Consider the following 20,870-nt stretch of genomic DNA (forward strand, 5'->3'; position numbering starts at 1 on the left):
CAACGTCTCACCAGAAGTGGGGCTCTCATATAAGCTTTAGTGATTGTATGGATGAAAACAAATATTTGACGTGATACGTGATGAAAGTCTCATTGAAGTATCATTCATAAAAACTGTGCTGCTCACATAGAGAATTTCAGTGCCTTTAAGCAAACTTTGCTATTGATCTTATGTGAGCTTAAAGTATCCAGACTATACTGTTTGAGCTTTCATGTCAAGGCCATACACGAGCATTGTCGAGTTTTCAGCATCTCATGGGAAATGCCTTCACATCTCCACTTCTTCCCACCTGCCAGACAGGATACAGATGTTCCCGGACTTATTCTGAAAGTTCTTGAAAAATTGAGCCTTTCAGTTTTTGAGAATTGAAGGAAAAATAGAAATTTTTTAAATGGAGAATTTAAAAAAATAGATTAAAATGAATAAAAATAGATTATTATGTTATAGATAAAGTTATTGGAGCACATGTGGGCATGCTTAGCCACTAAGTTGTGACCGACTCTTTGTGTCCCATGGACTGTGGCCTGCCAGGTTCCTCTGTCCATGAGATTTTATAGGCAAGAATACTGGAGTGGGTAGCCATTTCCTTCTCCAGGAAGATCCTGGCCCAGGGATTGACCCTGGGTCTCCTGCATTGCAGGTGGATTCTTTAACACTGCGCTACCAGGGAAGCCACCAGGGAAGCCCAATACACTGAGGTTGAGTGATTTAGCCCAGATGGCAGGGCTGGTAGGCAGCACAACATTGGGAACTCAGTTCTCTTCATTGAAGTCCAATGCTCTGTCTCCTTTACAACTGTTCTCACACTTGTGTGCATTCACTCATTCATTCGTTCCTTCATTCCACAGGGACTTTTGGGGCACCTTTTTGGGGTATTTGCCTTTTCTCAAAGTCCTGCAGCTGTCTTAGACGTCTGCTCCCATTCCTACCAGCCCCAATTGTATCCTGTCTCTAAGACAAGATTGAAAAGCAACTTCCTCCGTCACACTTTGATGTACTGTGGGGGGAAGCTACAGCTACTAAGGAAGAAAATTGATATCAGGCTAATACAGTATTATCAAAGGAGATGCATTAATGTCCTGTCATTTAGACCCATTTAAGTCATCTGACTCAAAAATAGACTTACAGAAGGTAGTTTTTATTGAGAACACTAGCCATCCTTTTCAAACTCAGATAGAATGAGTCACCCTCATTGTCTCAGCTGGTGGCAGCTTCTGCCATTTTCTCTACCTGCTTCAGAGCATCACATTCCAGTCCTAGCAGAGGGACTTCACAGAGGCTGTACACCATCCATTTCACAGGGAGGAGAATAATTAGGAAAAATTGGGGATGCTCTGAAAGTGACTAGCAGCTCTTTGTGCCACTCTAATTCTAATGAAAGATGAGCCCATTCAAAGCAGGTGGTGCAAGCACCTGCAGCCGTTTGTGGTGTTGCTATTTTTAGATACGATTGGTAGTAGAAAAAATTGTCCAGAAGCATCTGCATGTTAAAACTGTATTATTTGAAAGATCATCTGAATGTCTCAGGACACCTGAATCCACCTTGAGTTTCTTCAGTTCAGTTCAGTTGCTCAGTTGTGTCCAACTCTTGCACTGCAAGAGTCGCCATGCACTGCAGCATGCCAGGCTTCCCTGTCCGTTACCAACTCCCAGAGCTTACTCAAACTCATGTCCATAGAGTTGGTGATGCCACCCAACCATCTCATCTTCTGTCGTCCCCTTCTCCTCCCGCCTTGAAATGCGTGCCATTCTTCAGAACTTTGTAAACCTATACGCACAGTGAACATGGGCTGATGGCAAGAACTGTTATCTGGTTCACCTACAGACTGGGCCCTACAATGTCTGCAGACCTCACTCTGATGCCCAGGGTTCTACCAAGGAGTTTGGGTACAACACACGCTAACTATCTAGCTATGACTTGGAGCACTCTCATCCCTCAGGTGCATTAAAGTGACTCTGCTTAAAAGAGTGCTTTGGTAAAACACTTGCTAAACTTAAGAATATTTTTATAACTAAATAATCTGATTCTCTATATCTATTTTCTAAGTTGGCAGTCTTTTCTTTGGTTTCTTCAAGTGGTCAGACAAGCGCTGCCTCTCTTATCAGAAAGGCCAAGTGTCAGCTGTTCATATTCAGAAGATCGTATTCAGGGAAATGTTGGTAAAATGATAAACAACATGTATGGACCTAGAGATTGAACCAAGGGAAGTAAATCAGACAGAGAGAGATAAAATAATATGATATCACTTATACGTGGAATCTAAAATATGATAAAAATGAATTTATTTTCAAAACAGAAACAGACTCACAGACATAGAAAACAAATTTATGGTTATCAAAGGGGAAATAACAGGAGCTTAGGATAAATTAGAATCCTGGGATTATCATATACACACTACCCGATTTAAAATAACCAAGGACCTACTATATAGCACAAGGAAATATATTCAATACTTTTTAATAACCTATAAGGAAATAGAATATAAAAAAGAATATATATATACTGAGAGCTTCCCTGGTGGCTCAGCAGTAAAGAATTCATCTTACAATGCAAGAAACCCAGGTTTGATCCCTGGATTGGGAAGATCCCCTGGAGAAAGAAATGGCAACCCACTCCAATATTCTTGCCTGGGTAATACCATGGATAGAGGAGCCTGGCAGGCTACAGTCCATAGGTCACAAGAGTCAAACGCAACTTAGCGAATAATCAACAACAACAGCATATATACTGAATCACTGTGCCCCACACTTAAAGCTGACCCAACATCATGAATCAACTATACTTGCAAAAATACCAGTATCACTTCAGAAAATTATTGGGAGATTTAAACAAAGATAATGCGGGCTAATGAATTAGCACAGAAGCTGGCATGAAATCAGTACTCAATAAATGGTGTGTCTTTTATTGCTGGCCATGATGACGAAATGATGACAATAAATATAATGACCAGCCTTGGGGTTGGGTAACTCTCTTATAGGCGACAATTCTAAAAATATCCAATCAAAGTTGTGTTGAAACCTTCTTTTCCAAAACATTCTGAAACTGGTTTCGGATGTGACAAGCAAGATTTGCTGAGGGCCAGCTGGAATTTTTCCGCACACTGGGATACCCTTTGTTGCTCAAGATGAGATGGGAGCTACTCTCTGCAGCAGGAAGCTGTGGCCTGAGGACAATCATATTAGCAATTAGTTACTTTAAATAAACTAGAATTCTTCATGATGACTCAGGTGAGTTCAGTTTAGTTGCTCGGTCGTGTCCCACCCTTTATGATCCCAGGGACTGCAGCACACCAGGCCTCCCTGTCCATCACCAACTCCTGGAGCTTACTCAAACTCATGTCCATTGAGTCGGTGATGCCATCTGAGCATCTTATCCTCTGTCATCCCCTTCTTCTCCCACCTTCCATCTTTCCCAGCATCAGCGTCTTTTCAAATGAGTCAGCTCTTCGCATGAGGTGGCCAAAGTATTGGAGTTTCAGCTTGAGCATCAGTCCTTCCAATGAATAGTCAGGACTGATTTCCTTTCGGAAACCACCTTGAAGTCCAAGGGACTCTCAAGAGTCTTCTCCAACACCACAGTTCAAGAGCATCAATTCTTCGGTGCTTCAGCACTCAGCTTTCTTTATCGGAGAAGGCAATGGCATCCCACTCCAGTACTCTTGCCTGGAAAATCCCATGGATGGAGGAGCCTGGTAGACTATAGTCCATGGGATTGCGAAGAGTCGGACACGACTAAGCTACTTCACTTTCACTTTTCACTTTCATGCATTGGAGAAGGAAATGGCAACCCACTCCAGTGTTCTTGCCTGGAGAATCCCAGGGACAGGGGAGCCTGGTGGGCTGCTGTCTATGGAGTCCCACAGAGTCAGACATGACTGAAGTGACGCAGCAGCAGCAGCAGCTTTCTTTATAGTCCATCTCACATCCACACATGAATACTGGAAAAACCATAGTTTTGACTAGACAGATCTTTGTTGGCAAAGTAATGTCTCTGCTTTTTAATAAGCTGTCTAGGTTGGTCATAACTTTTCTTCCAAGGAGTAAGCATCTTTTAATTTCATGGCTGCAATCACCATCTGCCGTGATTTTGGAGCCCCCAAAAATAAAGTCTGTCACTGTTTCCACTGTTTCCCCATCTATTTGCCATGAAGTGATGGGACCAGATGCATGATCTTAGTTTTCTGAATGTTGAGTTTTAAGCCAACTTTTTCACTCTCCTCTTTCACTTTTATCAAGAGGCTCTTTAGTTCTTTGAAAATAGTTATCAAGTAGCACCTGGCAGCTTTGAATTCAGTATTTAGAAACTTGCGGAAATAAAAGTATCTTTTAAAATATCTATTTATTTATTTCGCTGCATTGGGTCTTAGTTGTAGCACCTGTGTGATCTTTCGTTGTGACACATGGACCCTCTAAGTAGTGGCACTTGAATGTAGCTGCCCTGTGACATGTGTGATCGTAGTTCACCGACCAGGGATTGAACCCGAGTTCCCTGCATTGTAAGGTGGATTCTTAACTACTGAACCATGAGGGAGGTCCCTAAAAAATTTTTTTAAAGGTAAATCTTCTGGATTCATGAAATCTAAATGTTTTGGGCTCATACAAATTTTCAAAGAGGCTTTTCAGGTCTGGTCAAAATTTGTTATTTGCTGTATTGTTGTGCATTTCTAGAAGGAGGTAAAAACAAATGCTGAGATAGAGAGGTACTTAGACTATTCAAGCAAATTAGCTTAAAGTCAGAATTGTGGAACTTTGAAAAATGAAGTCTAATTATTTTCAAGAACTAGTGTTGATTTATCCCAGTCTGGTAGACTTCATGAACTCTTGGGGCTAAAATCAGTGCTTTGTCCAGCAATCATCATTTTACAGTTGAAGAACGTGGGATCATAGAAGCCAAGTGAGATGTTCCATAGAGTCCCATAGCAAGTTAGTGACATGGTGATGATTCTCTTCCATCAGCTCATTTCTCCAAGGATCCTTATAATAAACAACAAAAATCATCTGTAATTGTAACACAAAGTTAGTAATAATTTTGCTGTGTGTTCAGAAAGAACTTATTTCTTTCTTTTCAAGTAGTTTAAATTTCTTCCTGAAGTCTTTTGATACTATTTATCCATTTAGAGATAAAATAATGGCATATATTCACCCTCATCTAAATAATAAATTAACGGAATCTAAACTAATGAAGTTTCTTTCTAGTTAGCATTCAAGCAACAACAGTGTTACTCAGAAAACAGCTCTCATGTCACCTGGGGCTTTGTGTGTATCAGTGGGAGGATTAAATGAGTTAACATGTGAAAAATAACTCAGCACACTGAATATTGGCGGTGACAGATCATAATGTTGCTGTGGTCGTTTGGGATGACTGTGAAATTCTAAATGAGGGTGAGTATATCACTCTGGTTCAGCCACAAGCCTGATGGACGGAACGAAGCCTTAGACTAGCACTGTCCGATAGAAATAACATGAGCCACACATAGAATTTTAAGTTATCTTGTAGCCACATTACAAGTAAAGAGAGAAACAAGTGAAATTAATTCCAATAATAAGTTTTATTTAACCAAAATTGTTGTTGCTTGGTCCTGAAGCTGTGTCTGATTCTTTGCCACACCACCAGGCTCCTCTGTCGATGGGATTTCCCAGGCAAGAATACTGGAGTGGGTAGTCATTTCCTTCTCCAAGGGATCTTCCTGGACCAGGGATTGAACCCATGCCTCCTGCATTGGCAGGTAGATTATTCATCCCTGAGCCACCAAGGAAGCCCAACCCCATGTATACAAAATTATGATTTCAATATAATTTTAAAAGTGTTAGTGAGATATTTTACATTTTTTTTTTCATGCTGTCTTTGGAATCCCATGCATACAGTGTGTTTACAGTCTATCTCAATATCTCAGCTAAGACCGATCCAGTTTCAATTCCTCAGTGGGCACATGTGCTGAGGGCTCTGTGTTGGACGGTGTTGGTTTAGACCTATTTACATGTGAGCCCAATTTCCATCCTTTCTGAAGGCACATGTGTTTCTCTTGGCTCTTTCTTCCTTGCTCTAAGATTGGTACTATCATGGTTAAATAGAAATACATTATACACTTGAATTCAAGTTACAATGCATTTAGGCAAAAGCTGAATTGTTGGACTCACTCTAAAAATAGTTCACTTAAAAAGATATAGAATATTTATTTTTCTTCCATTGATTTCTTTATATTTCAGTAAGTTATGGCAAATTGTATTGTCATAGTCAAGGGAGGTTTATTTCTTATTTCTTCACTTCGATAGAGAAAGGCTTTGCTGCTTTACATGAGAAATACTTAGGCTAACTGTTAAAAAATAATTTCTTGATTTATGATTTATTGATCTGGTTCCATGAATTTTAATTGTATCATATTGCCTACAAGTATCATTCTAACATTGAAGAGTTTGGTAGCTCAACAGAATATATGTCTTATGATTATTCTTTAAGACTCCACATTAAGGATATTATTGAAGGCATTATAGCAGAAAGAAAATCCATATTGCTTCACATCATGGAAAACAACTACAAATAGATGCATTGAAATCTACATAAATAATTGTTCAGCAGGTGGAAACTTCTGGGTTACTTCTAAAAGTGATAAGATATAAGATAAAACAATAATGTTAGCTTTCATGTGGAGCAGTCTCATCACTTCTTTTGAATTTTTAAAATATTAGTCTTTATCCATTCTCAAATCTTAGTCTGCATTTAGTCTCACATGATACATCAGGACACACAGTTCTCTCTTGTAAATTTAACAATGAGGATTTTGGGAACTTGGAGTTGAATTCATGCTTTGTAACTCGAAGTGTAGATGAACTAAATATTCCAGGCCTTAATTTTCTTATCTGCAAATGAGGAAGAATAGCACTAGGTAAAAATGAAGGTACACATGTATCAGGCTGACACTGGGCTAGACACTTTCAATTTGTAATTCATCTAGTTCTCCTTATCCCCACCTCCCATGTTGTGGGCACTATCATACTTTCATTTTACACATGAGGGGGTCAAATTTGCCCAAGACCACAAAGCCAGTGGTGGAGCCATCATTCAAGTCTAGGCAGGAACTTACAGGAAGAAATAGAGGTTGAGTAGAATTAGAGACATCTTTAAAAATATCTTTTAAAAAGCCTCACTGTTTCTGGTTAGAAGTGCTAACACAGGTATACTAGAACATTCAGTTCAGCTCATTTCAGTCGCTCAGTCGTGTCCGACTCTTTGCAATCCCATGAATCACAGCACGCCAGGCCTCCTTGTCCATAACCGACTCCCAGAGTTCACCCAAACTCACGTGCATTGAGTCAGTGATGCCATCCAGCCATCTCATCCTGTGTCGTCCCCTTCTCCTCCTGCCCCCAACCCCTCCCAGCCTCAGAGTCTTTTCCAATGAGTCATCTCTTCGCATGAGGTGGCCAAAGTATTGGAGTTTCAGCCTCAGCATCAGTCCTTCCAATGAACACCCAGGACTGGTCTCCTTTAGGATGGACTGGTTGATTCTCCCTGCACTCCAAAGGACTCTCAAGAGTCTTCTCCAACACCACAGTTCAAAAGCATCAGTTCTTCGGTGCTCAGCTTTCTTCACAGTCCAACTCTCACATCCATACATGACCACTGGAAAAACCGTAGCCTTGACTAGATGGCCCTTTGTTGGCAAAGTAATATCTCTGCTTTTTAATATGCTATCTAGGTTGGTTATAACTTTCCTTCCAAGGAGTAAGCCTCTTTTAATTTCATGGCTGCAATCACCATCTGCAGTGATTTTGGAGCCCCCAAAAATAAAGTCTGACACTGTTTCCACTGTTTCCCAATCTATTTCCCGTGTGAAAGGTAAATGCCTTTGGAAGCAGTAAAAATTAAAAGCATGGTTATAGATATTTGATGACATGCAGTGAGGAAACTTCCAAATTTTGGAGAGGAAAAGGGGAAAGTAGAAAGAAGAAAGGTAGAATGAATGGAGGAGGCTGGGGGTGGAGGATATAATAGCAGGAAAACAAAATGTGGCAACTATCAAGGCAAGAACGAAGCCATTGTTATGAAGGCTGAAATAGCTCCTATAACTCCCCAGCTTGCCCTTGAGGTTAAGCTGGCTTTCAGTGTTGGAAAGAGGACCCATGAGAAAAGACTGAAATGTTTATTTTAGCAGAAGTGTTCATCTTCTTGGGTGAAGGCAAAGCCAACAAGCTGGGAGATTACCACTAACGTGATCTGGGCAAAAAACCACAAGGCAAGTGGTTCCTCCATGGTTAATGCACAGTTCCTGAACTCGCTCTTTATGAGTGGCAGAGATGTTTTTATCAGTGAACAGTTCAACATTCTTCCCAGAGAGTACTGTGACTCAGCTAAATGGACAGAGGGCAAGATTTAAAACGGGTGTTTCTCTTTGCTTTATTTATGCTAGATTTTGAAAAAGGCAACATATGCTTTCTGTTTTTCCAATGAGTTTCAAATATTTCATGATAGAATGTGTTCCTTATATCAAATGCTCATTTTGTGACCAGGTAAATGGAATTATGTCACACTGAAAGTAAAGACGCTCTGGTCTCCTTCTCAATCAGGGAAAATGCAAACAAGAAAAAACAAAACAAAACAAAACACTGCGTTTAGTTCCTCATGCTCAATGCCTTAGGGCTGTTCAGTTGTTACCCAACACTCAGCCAAGACAGTTTATTGGCTGAGATAAGGAACTTAGCATCCTAGCACTGTCAGTACAAATGTTTAAAAAATTCCACATAGATCTGAGAAGTGGAATGTTTTCTGCCGTATCAGTAAACAAAGGATATCATAGTCATCATCAGTGAGCTGGTGAGCCCTGAAGGAACTCAGGAAGGAATGAATACCTGCCATCTTGCAAACATCAGACTGCAGTCACTTCCTATGATGAGTCCTGAGGAAACTCAGGATATGAAAACCCAGGAAACCGCTCAAGATACCTGAAGTGCATATCAAAAGAATGACTTCAGTGAGTCCAGACTCTTGCATCTTCCCACACATAGAAAAGTGCGAAATTCCTTGACTTGAGATACCTGGTTTTCTTTAGTTAACAGTCATCTTTCAACATTCAGACTGCCTGCCCTTTGTTGCAAAAATTCTGTATAACCTGGCTCCGTGCTGACCCCCCACCCCCACCACCTCCTTGAAGCACTTCTCTCAAGGTTACTTGAGATGCTGCCTCCCAGGCTTGAAGTCCTAAAAATTCCCTGCTGAATAAAACATAACTCTTAACTTCTAAGTTGTGAATACTTTTTAAGTCAACAGATCCAAATCTGATGCCAAGTGAAGGGAAGAGGCACCCGAATGAGGCCTATGAGCGATGTCACTGTGTGAATGATAGTTTTTCCTCTCTTCTTTTTCTTTAGAGATGAAAAAGAGATGATGCCTGCTTCCCACTCCAATACCTGAGACCCTGTTCTCAGAGTGTTGATCACAGTGACCCCATACCTATCTATGGGTCTATGCGAGAAACACGTTCACTTGCCCAAAACCAAGGGGTGGACTCAGAGACACAAAGCACAGTGAAAGGGAGACTTTAAAGGACAGTCTTACAAGATTGGGTGTCTGGTGGGCAGGCACACCCGGGACAGTTACAGCAACCACTTTTATTCCCTGGCAAGCAGACCCCTCCCCAATCCCTCACTGGCTTAGTACTCTAGGGCTACAATCTTCTAGGACGTCACCTAAGTCTCATAGTGTATTCTTGCCTCTCCCTTCCCATCCTATATTTCATCCCTTCCCATATTTCTCCCTTCCCAAACATCCTGTTAGCTTAGGGCTGGTCCATGGGTAAACTAGCTTGCCAGTAATTTTCCAAGATGAAGCTAGCTAGCTGTTGGTGAAAAACTGTTTGTTAATAATTCTCCACCCAAGGCCAGCTACTTTGTCCTGAAAATGGACCACTTCAAGTTCCATTTCTTATAGTCTATGACTGGGTAATTAAAGCAGTATTTCCACTAAAGAATGAGTATTTCTGAACATGTTCTCACAGTCCCTAGCTATGACATTCACAAACATTTCTTACCATACATGAACAATCTTTAGCCATTTAACTCTTTATTTACTTTATGCTAATTATTTGGTCTAAAGGGCCTGAAAACTCTCCTATCACAGAGCACTTGACCATTCTGTGTCACTTATGCCTTGTTTCTTTGCGGTGTTGTTTTTGTTCTTTAGTCACTCAGTCGTGTCTGACTCTTTATTCCATGGCCTGTAGCCTGCCAGGCTTCTCTGTTCATGGGATTTTCCAGGCAAGAATACTTGAGTGGGTTGCTGTTTCCTCCTTCAGGGGATCTTCCTGGTCCAGGAACTGAACCCATGTCTCTGCATCTCCTGCATTTGCAGGTGGCTTCTTTACTGCTGAGCCACCAGGGAAGCCTTTATTACCATGAGTTAGTGGCAATAAGTGATTTTTGTTTGAAAGTTCAATATTTGAGAATTTGTTGATATTTTTTTTCCCAGGGTGGCTTCCAAAACAGGGGAAGGGAAAGTTTAAAAACAAATCCACTACTCATGAAAATCACAGACAATAATTTGGATGGGTAACACATTTCTAGATCCAAAAGGATAGAGATACAGTGGTAATATGAGCCAAATTAAAAAAAGATGAAATATTCAACCATGTACTTTCAAGATGGGAGAGAAATGACTTAACAGCAGCATGTGTAAATATAGCTAAAATTTCCCTTGGCTTTATTGAGTTCCAGAAAGGCTAAGGCAATTTTAGGTGCATTTTCTATGCTTCAAGAGGAGCATACAAAAAAGAAAAAGAAGGAAGCAATAATTTCATTCTTTTCTGAAGTGACATCCTGTGGGCAAGCAGGTGGTGAAGAGATGCAGGAGAGTAGTTAAGTTCTAGAAATCTTGAAGGCTCAAGAGGAATTCAGTTAGTTTTAGTGGGAGCAGAGAGAGGTCTAGAGGGCACTCGACAAATATTTTAAGGGCTGTTATGTGGATTGGATGGATTATACATATTCTGGTGATTCCAGCAGACAAAACCAGGAACAGTATATAAAAGTTGCAAAAAGACAGGTTTTAGTTCATTGTAAGAAAAAGCTTTCTAGCAGAGTTGCTCCTCCAGGAGTATGGAGGAATAGATTTCTTAAGTCAGATATATTCAACAAGAAACTGCATGGCATCTTACTTAATATTTCCTGTGGGTTCATCTAGTGGGTCTCTAAGGTCCTTTCTAATTCTGTGGCTGTGATTCTCTCATGTTGTAAAACAAAGCCAAGTGGCATGAGTGAGAAATACAGCTTAGCATCTCTAAAGTGGACTGGCCATTAACATCCTCCATTTTCACCAGGGCCTGTAGGGCAGTGGTTAGGCAGCTGTCCAAGGTGCTGGATGGAGATGGCCTGTATGGGCAGTTGTATTCCTGTTTTTCAGTTTTATTTATTTATTTATTTTAATTGCAGGCTAGTTACTTTACAATATTGTGGTGGTTTTTGCCATACATTCACATGAATCAGCCATGGGTGTACATGTGTTTCCCATCCTGACTTCCCTCCCACCTCCCCCCAGACCCCATCCCATCCCTCAGAGAACCTTCTGGGTTTTCGGCTTTTCTGCTTTTTATATAAATCTATTACCTCCACTGCCCACCCCGCTACACTTGTGTGGGAGTGTGTGTGTGTGCACACACCACACACACAGCCTTTAACTAAAGCAAAGAGAGAAATATGTAGGCAATGTATAAAACAGCTGAAATATACTACTACCTGGGGCTTCTCTCCCTGTACCAGGAGCAATCAAATCCAGTTCATTTTGAAAGGTTTAGGCTTGGCTCCTAAAGTTGGACTAGACTGACATTTAGAGCAGCTAAACATTGCTGCAGTGTTAGGCAGACCAAGGAATACTGCGATGGTGATAAACCTGTCTTGTTCTCCATTCTCTGTTTGTGTTGCTTTTCCTATGTTACTTCTTTTTGTTGTTGTTGTTACCTTAGATTTTTCCCACCCCAGAATGGAAGCAATAATAGCACCACTCTTTAAGGGTATGAAAATGAAGTAACTTCATACATGTAAAGAGGTTACAACTATACCAGGTACACAGACAACAAACATTCGTGTTATTATATATCATGCTTGAGGTCCTCAAGACCACCCCGAGATGTGATCATCTGCTTGAGGGACTCACAGAAATGTGGTTATACTCACAATTATGGTTTATTACAGCAAAAGAATACAGATCAAAGTCAGCAAAGGAAAAAGGTGCATTGGGTGGAGTCCAGGTCCTCTGGAGAAGTTGCAATCTTCCAGTTTTCCTCCCACTGGAGTCACAGACAGATCTTAATTTTCTCAGCAATGACATGTGACAGACAACACAGGCAACGTGTCATCAACCAGAGAAACTCACCCATGTCTTGGCAAGCAGAGCATGTGTGACTGACCTTAGCTACTTGGTCTTCAGCTCCTCTACCTCCCCCAAAAGAAGGTCAAATTGAAAGGCTGTTTCCCAAAGTCCAGGCATACAAAAATAGACATTTATCATTAATCACATTGTTAAAATAAACCATATATCATGGCCCAAAGCCTCAAGTATACAAAGACACTTTATCAGGCAGGATACTCCAGGGGTTTAAAAGAGTTAGTCAAGGGATAGTCCTGAAGACTCAGAATGTGGCGAGTTTGGGAAACTCAGGTGTACTGAGTTACCCATTCACTGCACTTACATGTAAATCTTGCTTATTTGAATAACCCACTTCAATCATTTTCTTAATGTTTTGAGTGGCTTTTTCTTTTTAGTATATGAACGTTGATTGAATGTTTACTGTGTGCATAGCTCTTATAATCTTCTCTCTATAAAGTTGGAAAATAATTTCAATCTGGGTTATAAACACAAGAAGTTATTACTCCAGTATAAAAGGACACATCAGAAACTAAAGATCACTGACATTATTGCAATATTGGTCATAACAGAGTGCTCCATAAGTTTTGACTACAATTACATGCCAAATGCTTTACGTATAATATTAGTTTTAGTCCTTCTTAACAACTCTGGGAGGTAGGTAATAGCTACCTGCAGGTAACAGGTAATAGCTCTGTTTTACAGATGAGAAAACCAAGGTCCAGCGTTCTAAGAACTTCCCCAAGACTCCTCTCATTAAGGAGCCAAGGATACATTTACAGCCTGATTCTACATCTTGTGCTATTAACACCATATATGACAGTTTCCTATGACCGTGAGACAAAGGCTCTCAAAAGTATTTTGAAACATTAAAAATCCAACAAAATTTATGTCACTTTATACATCTTAAGATCCACAGAATGTTTAGACAAAGGGGCAGAATTGTGGCTAGAACGTGTGTTTGTTTTAACAAAAGGAGATCCCTACAAAGGAAATTCCAAGCTGCTTGGTTCCCTAAAAACGTGATGTAGAAGACACAAAAGCAAGGAAAACAAAGATACACAAGGGGGAGAAGTTGTATAGTTGAGCTTCTTGCTTAATCAGGGACCCATGAAGTCTGAAGGCCCTCCAAGATTCCAAAATAGCTAGCACCATGAATTGTCTGTAATCAGATCTTTTTCCTTCCCCTATTATTAGATCTCAGTCTGTGGTAGAAGCTGGGACTCTGAAACATGAGGAGAAGGGAGAGAATGAGAACACCCAGCCACTCCTGGCTCTGGACTGAACCCCGAGCCACCCCGTGCTCCCGACGTCACCAACTCTCAGTGGTATCAGCCACCAGGAAGCGTTCGGCTCGACACAAGGGCCTCCTCTCCTGCCACCGAGTAATGACTGTCACCAGCCATTGGTCTGAGCAGCCAAAGTTGAACAAAGACTTGAGAGATGCATTTTTGTTTTTCAATGAGGGAATTGGAGGATGAAGCAAGGTAGTCATGGAAACAAGACTCCCCCACCCCATATTTATGTATTAAATGACTTGAAAAGAGAAAAACTAAATTTGAGGCACACACCTCATTAGGACAAAGATTTCTCTGAGGCTTTGAAGAGATGCTCTCCAGTTTTTGTAGTTTAAAATTAAGTGCATTTCCAAGTTGATCCATAAGAATTTAAACTGTGCAGACACAATTTTCAAGTTTAATGTAGTGCAAAGCCCCAAGACAATAGTATCTCTGGTAATCTTCATTCCTACATTGAGTTATTTTCTTTGACCTCATCACCAGCATCCAATCTCAAATTGTTCAGCCTAAGAGCATGCTCTTGTAGGTCTGGCTATTTGTAGAGTTTGTTTGTTTTGATATCCTGCAAAAATGATTTTAATGTCACATCTTTGATGAGGCCACCAGCTGATTATCATGAGCTAATTTGAAACAAAGACACACAAATTGAAATATGACTATTTCATCTTAGCAATGTGGCTTCCCACAAGGAATGTATGTCTCCAGAGGGTAGGGGGTTATGTTGAAACTACATGTCAGTGGTTAATGAATCTTTTCAAGTTGCCTCACTTAGGTCACTACGGCAAGAAAAGTGCTACAAAAGCATTACACACCCACTACGTCCCCCCACCTCCCTCCTGCAATCAGTTAAAGGTGCGAAGGATGGACCTGGCTGTTGTTAAGGGGGTAGGTATCAAACTTGGAGGAAGATCTTTAAGGATGGCTAAATATACAAGAACTGAAAATAAGAGAAGACGTGGAATGCAGGATGAAATGCCAAAGATCATTTTATTTCTTTATTTTCCTTAGAAATGGAGTCCCCAGCTATCCATTCAAAGGAAACTAGATAAAAATAAACAGATATCATAGCATATGATATCCTTACCTGTGCCATGTTTCCCCAAACCAGTTGTATGTTTTTAGCTATATCTCTTATTCTCCCAGCCATTCGCATGACATGGGCCTTCATTACTATGACCAGTTGGTGCTCAGCGTCAAAGAAAAAATACTTAATAGTTGATAATGAGCAGTAAAACATGATTTTACACTTTAAGTATTTGGGAGGGTCAATTTGTTGGCTAAAAAATTTCAAAGGTAAGAGGTGATTCAACTGGCCATAATCATCCTCAGTGGATATTATTACTAATTTTAATAATTTATCATATCTCTTTCTCAATAGATCTAGTGTTTTAATTTTTTCTACTGGTAGAAAATGATAACAGAAGTGATTTTTGTATTCCACTCTTGAAATAAAATTGAAATAGAATTTAAAATATTTCCCAATCAATTGCATCACAGTATAAATAAAACCAATTCATTTTGTGTAGACACTTCAAATAACAAGATACTAATACTGAAATAATTCTACCAATGCAGTGACTTTTCTTATATACCACAACATAGGGAGGAATGATGAAGAACTAAAGCAAATTAGAAAACCCATTTTATTACTTGAGTTTATGAAACAGTTGTGGGATCCAAGTGTTTAAAATGATACTGGAGTCAATTATTGCCGAACATTTTGCAACAGTAATAATAATTCTGGCTTTCCAATTGGCGATATTTAGAATCCTACTGTAGTGACCTGATTTTAAATACCATATTATAATTATCAAGCTAAGAAATTGTTTTTAACTCTATTCCATGATTTCATTAAATGAATGTAAGATGATGGTTCAACAGTGACAACTGCTACTTTGAATTTCTTTATGTGTATGCAATATACATACAAGAACCCAATTCAGTAAGTGACATGAATGTTGCCGCGCGAGCACTAGATTGCATTGTCCTTTGTCAGTCCTTTCTTCTGTTCAATAAATACTGAAGGACACAAATCCCTTTTTATTTTTCAAGCGTTTGCTTTTCCTTCCAGACTTTGGTAGTTCACTCTGATTTTCCTCAAATGCTTCTTTATCTATTTTAGAGAGATTTTTCAGCATTGGCAAAACAGAAGGAAACAAGACAAATATTTTATAGACTCTTCAAAGGGAAGCTAATATCCTGAAGGACAATACAATAGCATTTTAAAGAACTGTTTTGTTTTTTCTTTTGATGATATAAAGAAAGCAACCTTCTTTGTCCTTCAATGGAAAAGAAAACACAAGTGATTTTTCTCCCTGTGCATGGTAACCTGTATGTCATTTCTTTAGCATTTTTGTTCATATTGGCTTAAAATTCAGTGCGTGAATATCATTACATTCTTATAGCTAACATTTCTAGTTAGCTTTGGTTTAAAACACACAAAATTTAATGCATTAATATTCCACTAAACTAATGATGTGGTCATCTTTGGAACCAGTAGGCAACTGTTCTTTCTAAGCAATGGCAAATTTTAAAATGAAACAATCAATAATAATTGACACCTCAAAGTGAAGTTTAAATGGCAGAAGTTTCTCAAGCCAGGGAGATGTCAGAGTCTTTTGAACAACTGCAAAGAGGAAACAGTTTTGACATCCTATACCCAGAACAGACATCCAGGCATTTTTGGCCTTCCACTCTGTCATCCTTCTTAATTTTGCAAAGTTGTGATAGGAATCCTTTCAAAGACCTTCTCATTCACAAGGATCCACAGTAGAAGACACTCTGGATTCCAGCCTGGTTTTATAAATGCAAAGAGGCCGGAAGTCAGAGATCCTAGCAGCCCCCCATCGAGCTAATCCCAAGAGAAAATTCTCACTTGGAGAAATTTTTGTTTTCTTCCCCACAATGCCTGATATTTGTCATTAAAAAAATTTACACGTGTCATTGTTATAACTAAATATAAAATGACTCCAGGTCCTTTTTCAGTGTAAAAAGTTCCTCTTAGAAAGAAATACCATTTTTGTCAGTATTTCTGCCATTCACAGAGTGAGAAGAAAAATTAAGACTCCAGCTCTTAACGAAGACTAAAAAGCAAAGAGACTCAATGGGTGGGGAGCAGTATGGTTCATAAGACATTGGCATAATTATGTCTCTCAGCTTTGTATTAGGAAAACATAATTTTTTTTCATGAGTGCCTTTTACTAAAAATAATTAAAATAGGGATGTCTGAGTTCACTGGGAAAGTTACCATTAAACAGAAGTATTTATGCAGCTTGTCATTAAACTCAACAAAAAAGTAGTGGTGTGTGATTATAAACCATCTAGCTACCCTAGAAAAATATAGTTGCATAGAAAAATTACAAACTAAAGCAATCCATTCACAGTTTCTACACGTATTCTCATTAATACTGATTCCCCCTATTCTAAAAGAAAAAAATATCTTTGGCCGGCAAGGTAGAAGCTATCATGGGTTCACCTGGAATCCAGGCATCAGATGGGGGCTGTCATTGATGAAATACGGCAGGTATTTTCTATAAGAATTGCAGTGAGGCAGATATTCCCTTTAGTGTTTTCCATCCCTGGGAGGAGGTTTAGAATTTTTCAGGCTGCAAATCAAGAGAATTAAGGGCTGTGGTGTTTGAAGGTCTATGCCCACATCCAAGGAGACTGAACCAAAAAGGTGATCTCTCTCCAGCATGCCCTGAGCCTGCACAGAATGCTAAATTGCAGGAAGGCTGCGTCTCTGATGGGGTGTCAGCTCAGGGTGCCACACATCCACAATGAAGATGAGCCGGAAAGATGCGGCATCCTGCCACACCTCGTGTTCAAAGGAGTCGTCAAAGATGAGCACCTTGCCTTCTTCCCACATCCTGGAACAGAAAAGCACGTCAGTGTGTGACTCAGTTGCCTGAGGATCCACCCATGGCTGTGTTCAGGAAGGGCCTCTGATGACAACCTCTGCAATAGGACCAGGTAAGTGGAATACACGGGCTGTGAGGAGATCAAACCAGTCAATCCTAAAGGAAATCAAGGACTGATGCTGAAGCTCCAATACTTTAGCCACCTGATACAAACAGTCAACTCACTGGAAAGATGCCTGATGCTGGGAAAGATTGAGGGCAGGAGGAGAAGGGGGTGACAAAGGAAGAGATGGTTAGATAGCATCACCAACTCAGCGGACATGAATTTGAGCAAACTCCAGAAGATAGTGGAGGACAGGGAAGCCTGGTGTGCTGCAGTCCATGGGGTCACAAAGAGTTGGACATGACTTACCGACTGAACAGCAACAACAAAAAGTAGAACACAGAATGTGTTCTTTCACTGGTGATTAAGAAACAATTTCAGGATTCTTCCCGTGAACATCAAGTTTCAGTGCTCAGCACTGAAGATGTACACAGGGCAGTGGACTGGAGTTAAAAGTAAACTTATTCTTGGTACAAGCCTAGGCAAGGCTTCTTTATTTCGGCAAGCACTCAGACATGTGCCCCACCAGCTCATTACTGAGGTGACCTCTCAGTCAATGCCTCCATGCAAGAATCCACCTTGCTTGGGGCTGGTGGACTGGGATGACCCAGAGGGATGGTATGGAGAGGGAGGTGGGAGGGGGGTTCAGAATGGGGAACATGTGTATACCCGTGGCAGATTCATGTTGATGTATGGCAAAACCAATACAATATTGTAAAGTAATTAACCTCCAATTAAAACAAATAAATTTATATTAAAAAAAAAAAGAATCCATCTTGCAATGCAAGGGACCTGGGTTCAACCCCTGGTCCAGGAAGATTCCATATGCCTCAGAGCAACTAAATCCGAGTGCCACGACTATTGAGCCCTCGCAACACAACTAGAGAGTCTGAGTATCGCAACAAAAAGATCCTGCATGACTCAACTACTGAGCATGTAGTTCTAAAGCCCAGGAGCCCATGTGCCTGAGTGCCCTAGAACCCATACTCTGAGACAAGAGAAGCCACTGCAATGAACAGCCCATGCAGTGCAACTAGAGAGTAGCCCCTACTCACCACAACTAGAGAAAAGCTCACAAAGCAATGAAGATCCAGCATAACCAAAAATAAATACATAAATAAAATTATAAATAAAAATAAAGTAATAATTATTTGCAAGTTAAAAGTCCCTTTAGGTTGGATAACAATGGTATCCTCTTGTGCAGAACACCTCATGTGCTGTCTCACACACCTACCCTAAAATCTTACACTCACCAAATGAGTTGCTTAGCTCTTTGATTCAATTCCTCTAAAGGTTCAAAGAGTTTCACTGGAGTCCCATCCAAGTATAACAAAAGACACGGGGGAAGGGCGTGCAAAAAGCAAAAACAGTACATTCATGTTCACAGAGATGCTGCTCACAGTAGCCAAAAGGCGGGAGCAACCCCCATGCCCGCTGGCAGATGAATGGATAAATAAACATTTAGCTACATACAATGGGATATTCCTCAGCCTTAAGAGAGAAGAGAAATCTGACAATGCTACAACATGGATGAACCTCTAGGCCATTACGCTAAGTGAAATAAGCCACTCACACAAGGACAAATATTGTATGATTCCACTTACAGGTGGCACCTAGAGTAGTCAAATTCATATAAATTCAGAATTATGTTGGCTTCACTCCCTATGAGTCATTTAACCGTATTTGAGAAACCTGAAAACTTAAGAGGGGGCGTGATAATAATAAGCTCTAAGACAATCTGCGAGATACAATTCCTGTGGGGATGACAAGTAATTCTCAACATTTATTGAGTGGTAGAGAGTTTAAATAGGTTTCGAGTTCCACTGGAGTCCCATCCAAGTATAACAAAAGACACGGGGGAAGGGTGTGCAAAAACCAAAAACAGTACATTCATGCTCACAGAGGCGCTGCTCACAGTAGCCACAGTACTGCATGTAATTAAATCAACTGAATAGAACATGCTAAGTTTGCACAAAATGACACTTTCCCTAGATTACGATAGGTATGAGAAAGTCAAAGATTTAGGCATGCTCAATGTGAGAAAAATCTTCAAGCATTCCATTCATTAACTTAAATTGCTTGTAAATTGGGAAAAGCTTTTTAGTGTTGGGATGTGCTGGCTGGTTCATTCACGGAACCAGTACCTATAAATGTGGAACTTAAGTTAGCACTGGTTTGTGGTTTTGCAGATATTTTAGGCTAAATATGGATGAGAGTAAACCATTGATTAAACAGTTTCTTAAACAAGAAATCTGGGAGGTATTCCAAGGGGTTTGGAGTCCGTTAAGGTCATAAAATTCTATTAGATTTATTATATTTGCCTTGTCATTTTCTTTCAGATATTTTCCCAGAAAACAACAAAGATACTCAGTTACTTAATGTAGATTCTTAAATGTAGATTCCTTCTGAATATGTTAAAAAAATTCAATCACTTATGAGAGCTAAAATGACTAAAAGTGCAGCCCTAATTGGAAAGGACAATAAAATCCCATTCAAGTGACTGCCAACTGAAGTGACTTCGGTTCATCAAAATATACGTCACCTATCTAGGAACAGATGAGGGTTTTCCTGAACAAAAAGAAACAGAACACCAAGATGTCAAAAGGTCTTTAGATCTCTTCTGAATGGAAAACAAAGACTCTCATTGTAATGAAAAGAAAAGAGTTTTTCCAGCCCACTTGCTTTGAGAGCAAATCTCCACCTCGTACAATTTATGTTAGTCACGCAGTCATGTATCTTTGCGACCCTACGGATTGTAGCCTGCCAGGTTCCTCTGTCCAGGGAATTCTCCAGGCAAGAATACTAGAGTGCATAGCCATGCCCTTCTCCAGGGGATTTTCCTGACCCAGGGACTGAACCTGCATCTCCTGCATTGCAGGCAGATTTTTATCATCTGAGCCACCACATACAATTTATGCTCAATTTGTGACATGGGAAGAGGCCTTTAGGGAAAAGGTTTTACGAGCAGGCTTGGGAAGAAGGCTTCTTGGAGGCCCTCACCTAGCTTTCCTCTGAGGTTTCAGGAAGGCAGGAGGGAGGTGGGGGGACTGCACCCACTCTTCAGACACCTGCCTTGGCTTACTTTTAGAATTACTCACCACTATGAGGAGAATGTCTCTCCCTGGTTTGCCAAAAGATAGCAAAATATCTGGTCACAAGATAAAACAACATTATGTAATTCCTCAGTTTCTTAAATTATTGTAATTAATGATAATAGTATAATGGTGGCAGCACATGCCTAATAACTATAATTTTGTCAT

General features: G+C 40.1%; 2 protein-coding genes across 2 annotated transcripts in view; one reads left to right on the plus strand and one right to left on the minus strand.

The window, feature by feature from the left end:
* Positions 1-13,634, plus strand: part of CLVS1 (clavesin 1) — a 147,032-nt gene extending 133,398 nt beyond the window's left edge. Inside the window, exon 5 of the mRNA XM_052651918.1 lies at positions 13,547-13,634. Coding sequence (XP_052507878.1) covers positions 13,547-13,634 — 88 coding nt within the window. The remainder of the gene's footprint in view (positions 1-13,546) is intronic.
* A 3,731-nt stretch (positions 13,635-17,365) lies between these two features.
* ASPH (aspartate beta-hydroxylase) overlaps positions 17,366-20,870 on the minus strand; it is a 185,983-nt gene continuing 182,478 nt past the window's right edge. The window contains exon 25 of the mRNA XM_052651843.1: positions 17,366-17,516. Coding sequence (XP_052507803.1) covers positions 17,366-17,516 — 151 coding nt within the window. The remainder of the gene's footprint in view (positions 17,517-20,870) is intronic.

Source organism: Budorcas taxicolor, chromosome 14 (genome assembly GCF_023091745.1).
Source record: "Budorcas taxicolor isolate Tak-1 chromosome 14, Takin1.1, whole genome shotgun sequence".
Classification (NCBI taxonomy): domain Eukaryota; kingdom Metazoa; phylum Chordata; class Mammalia; order Artiodactyla; family Bovidae; genus Budorcas; species Budorcas taxicolor.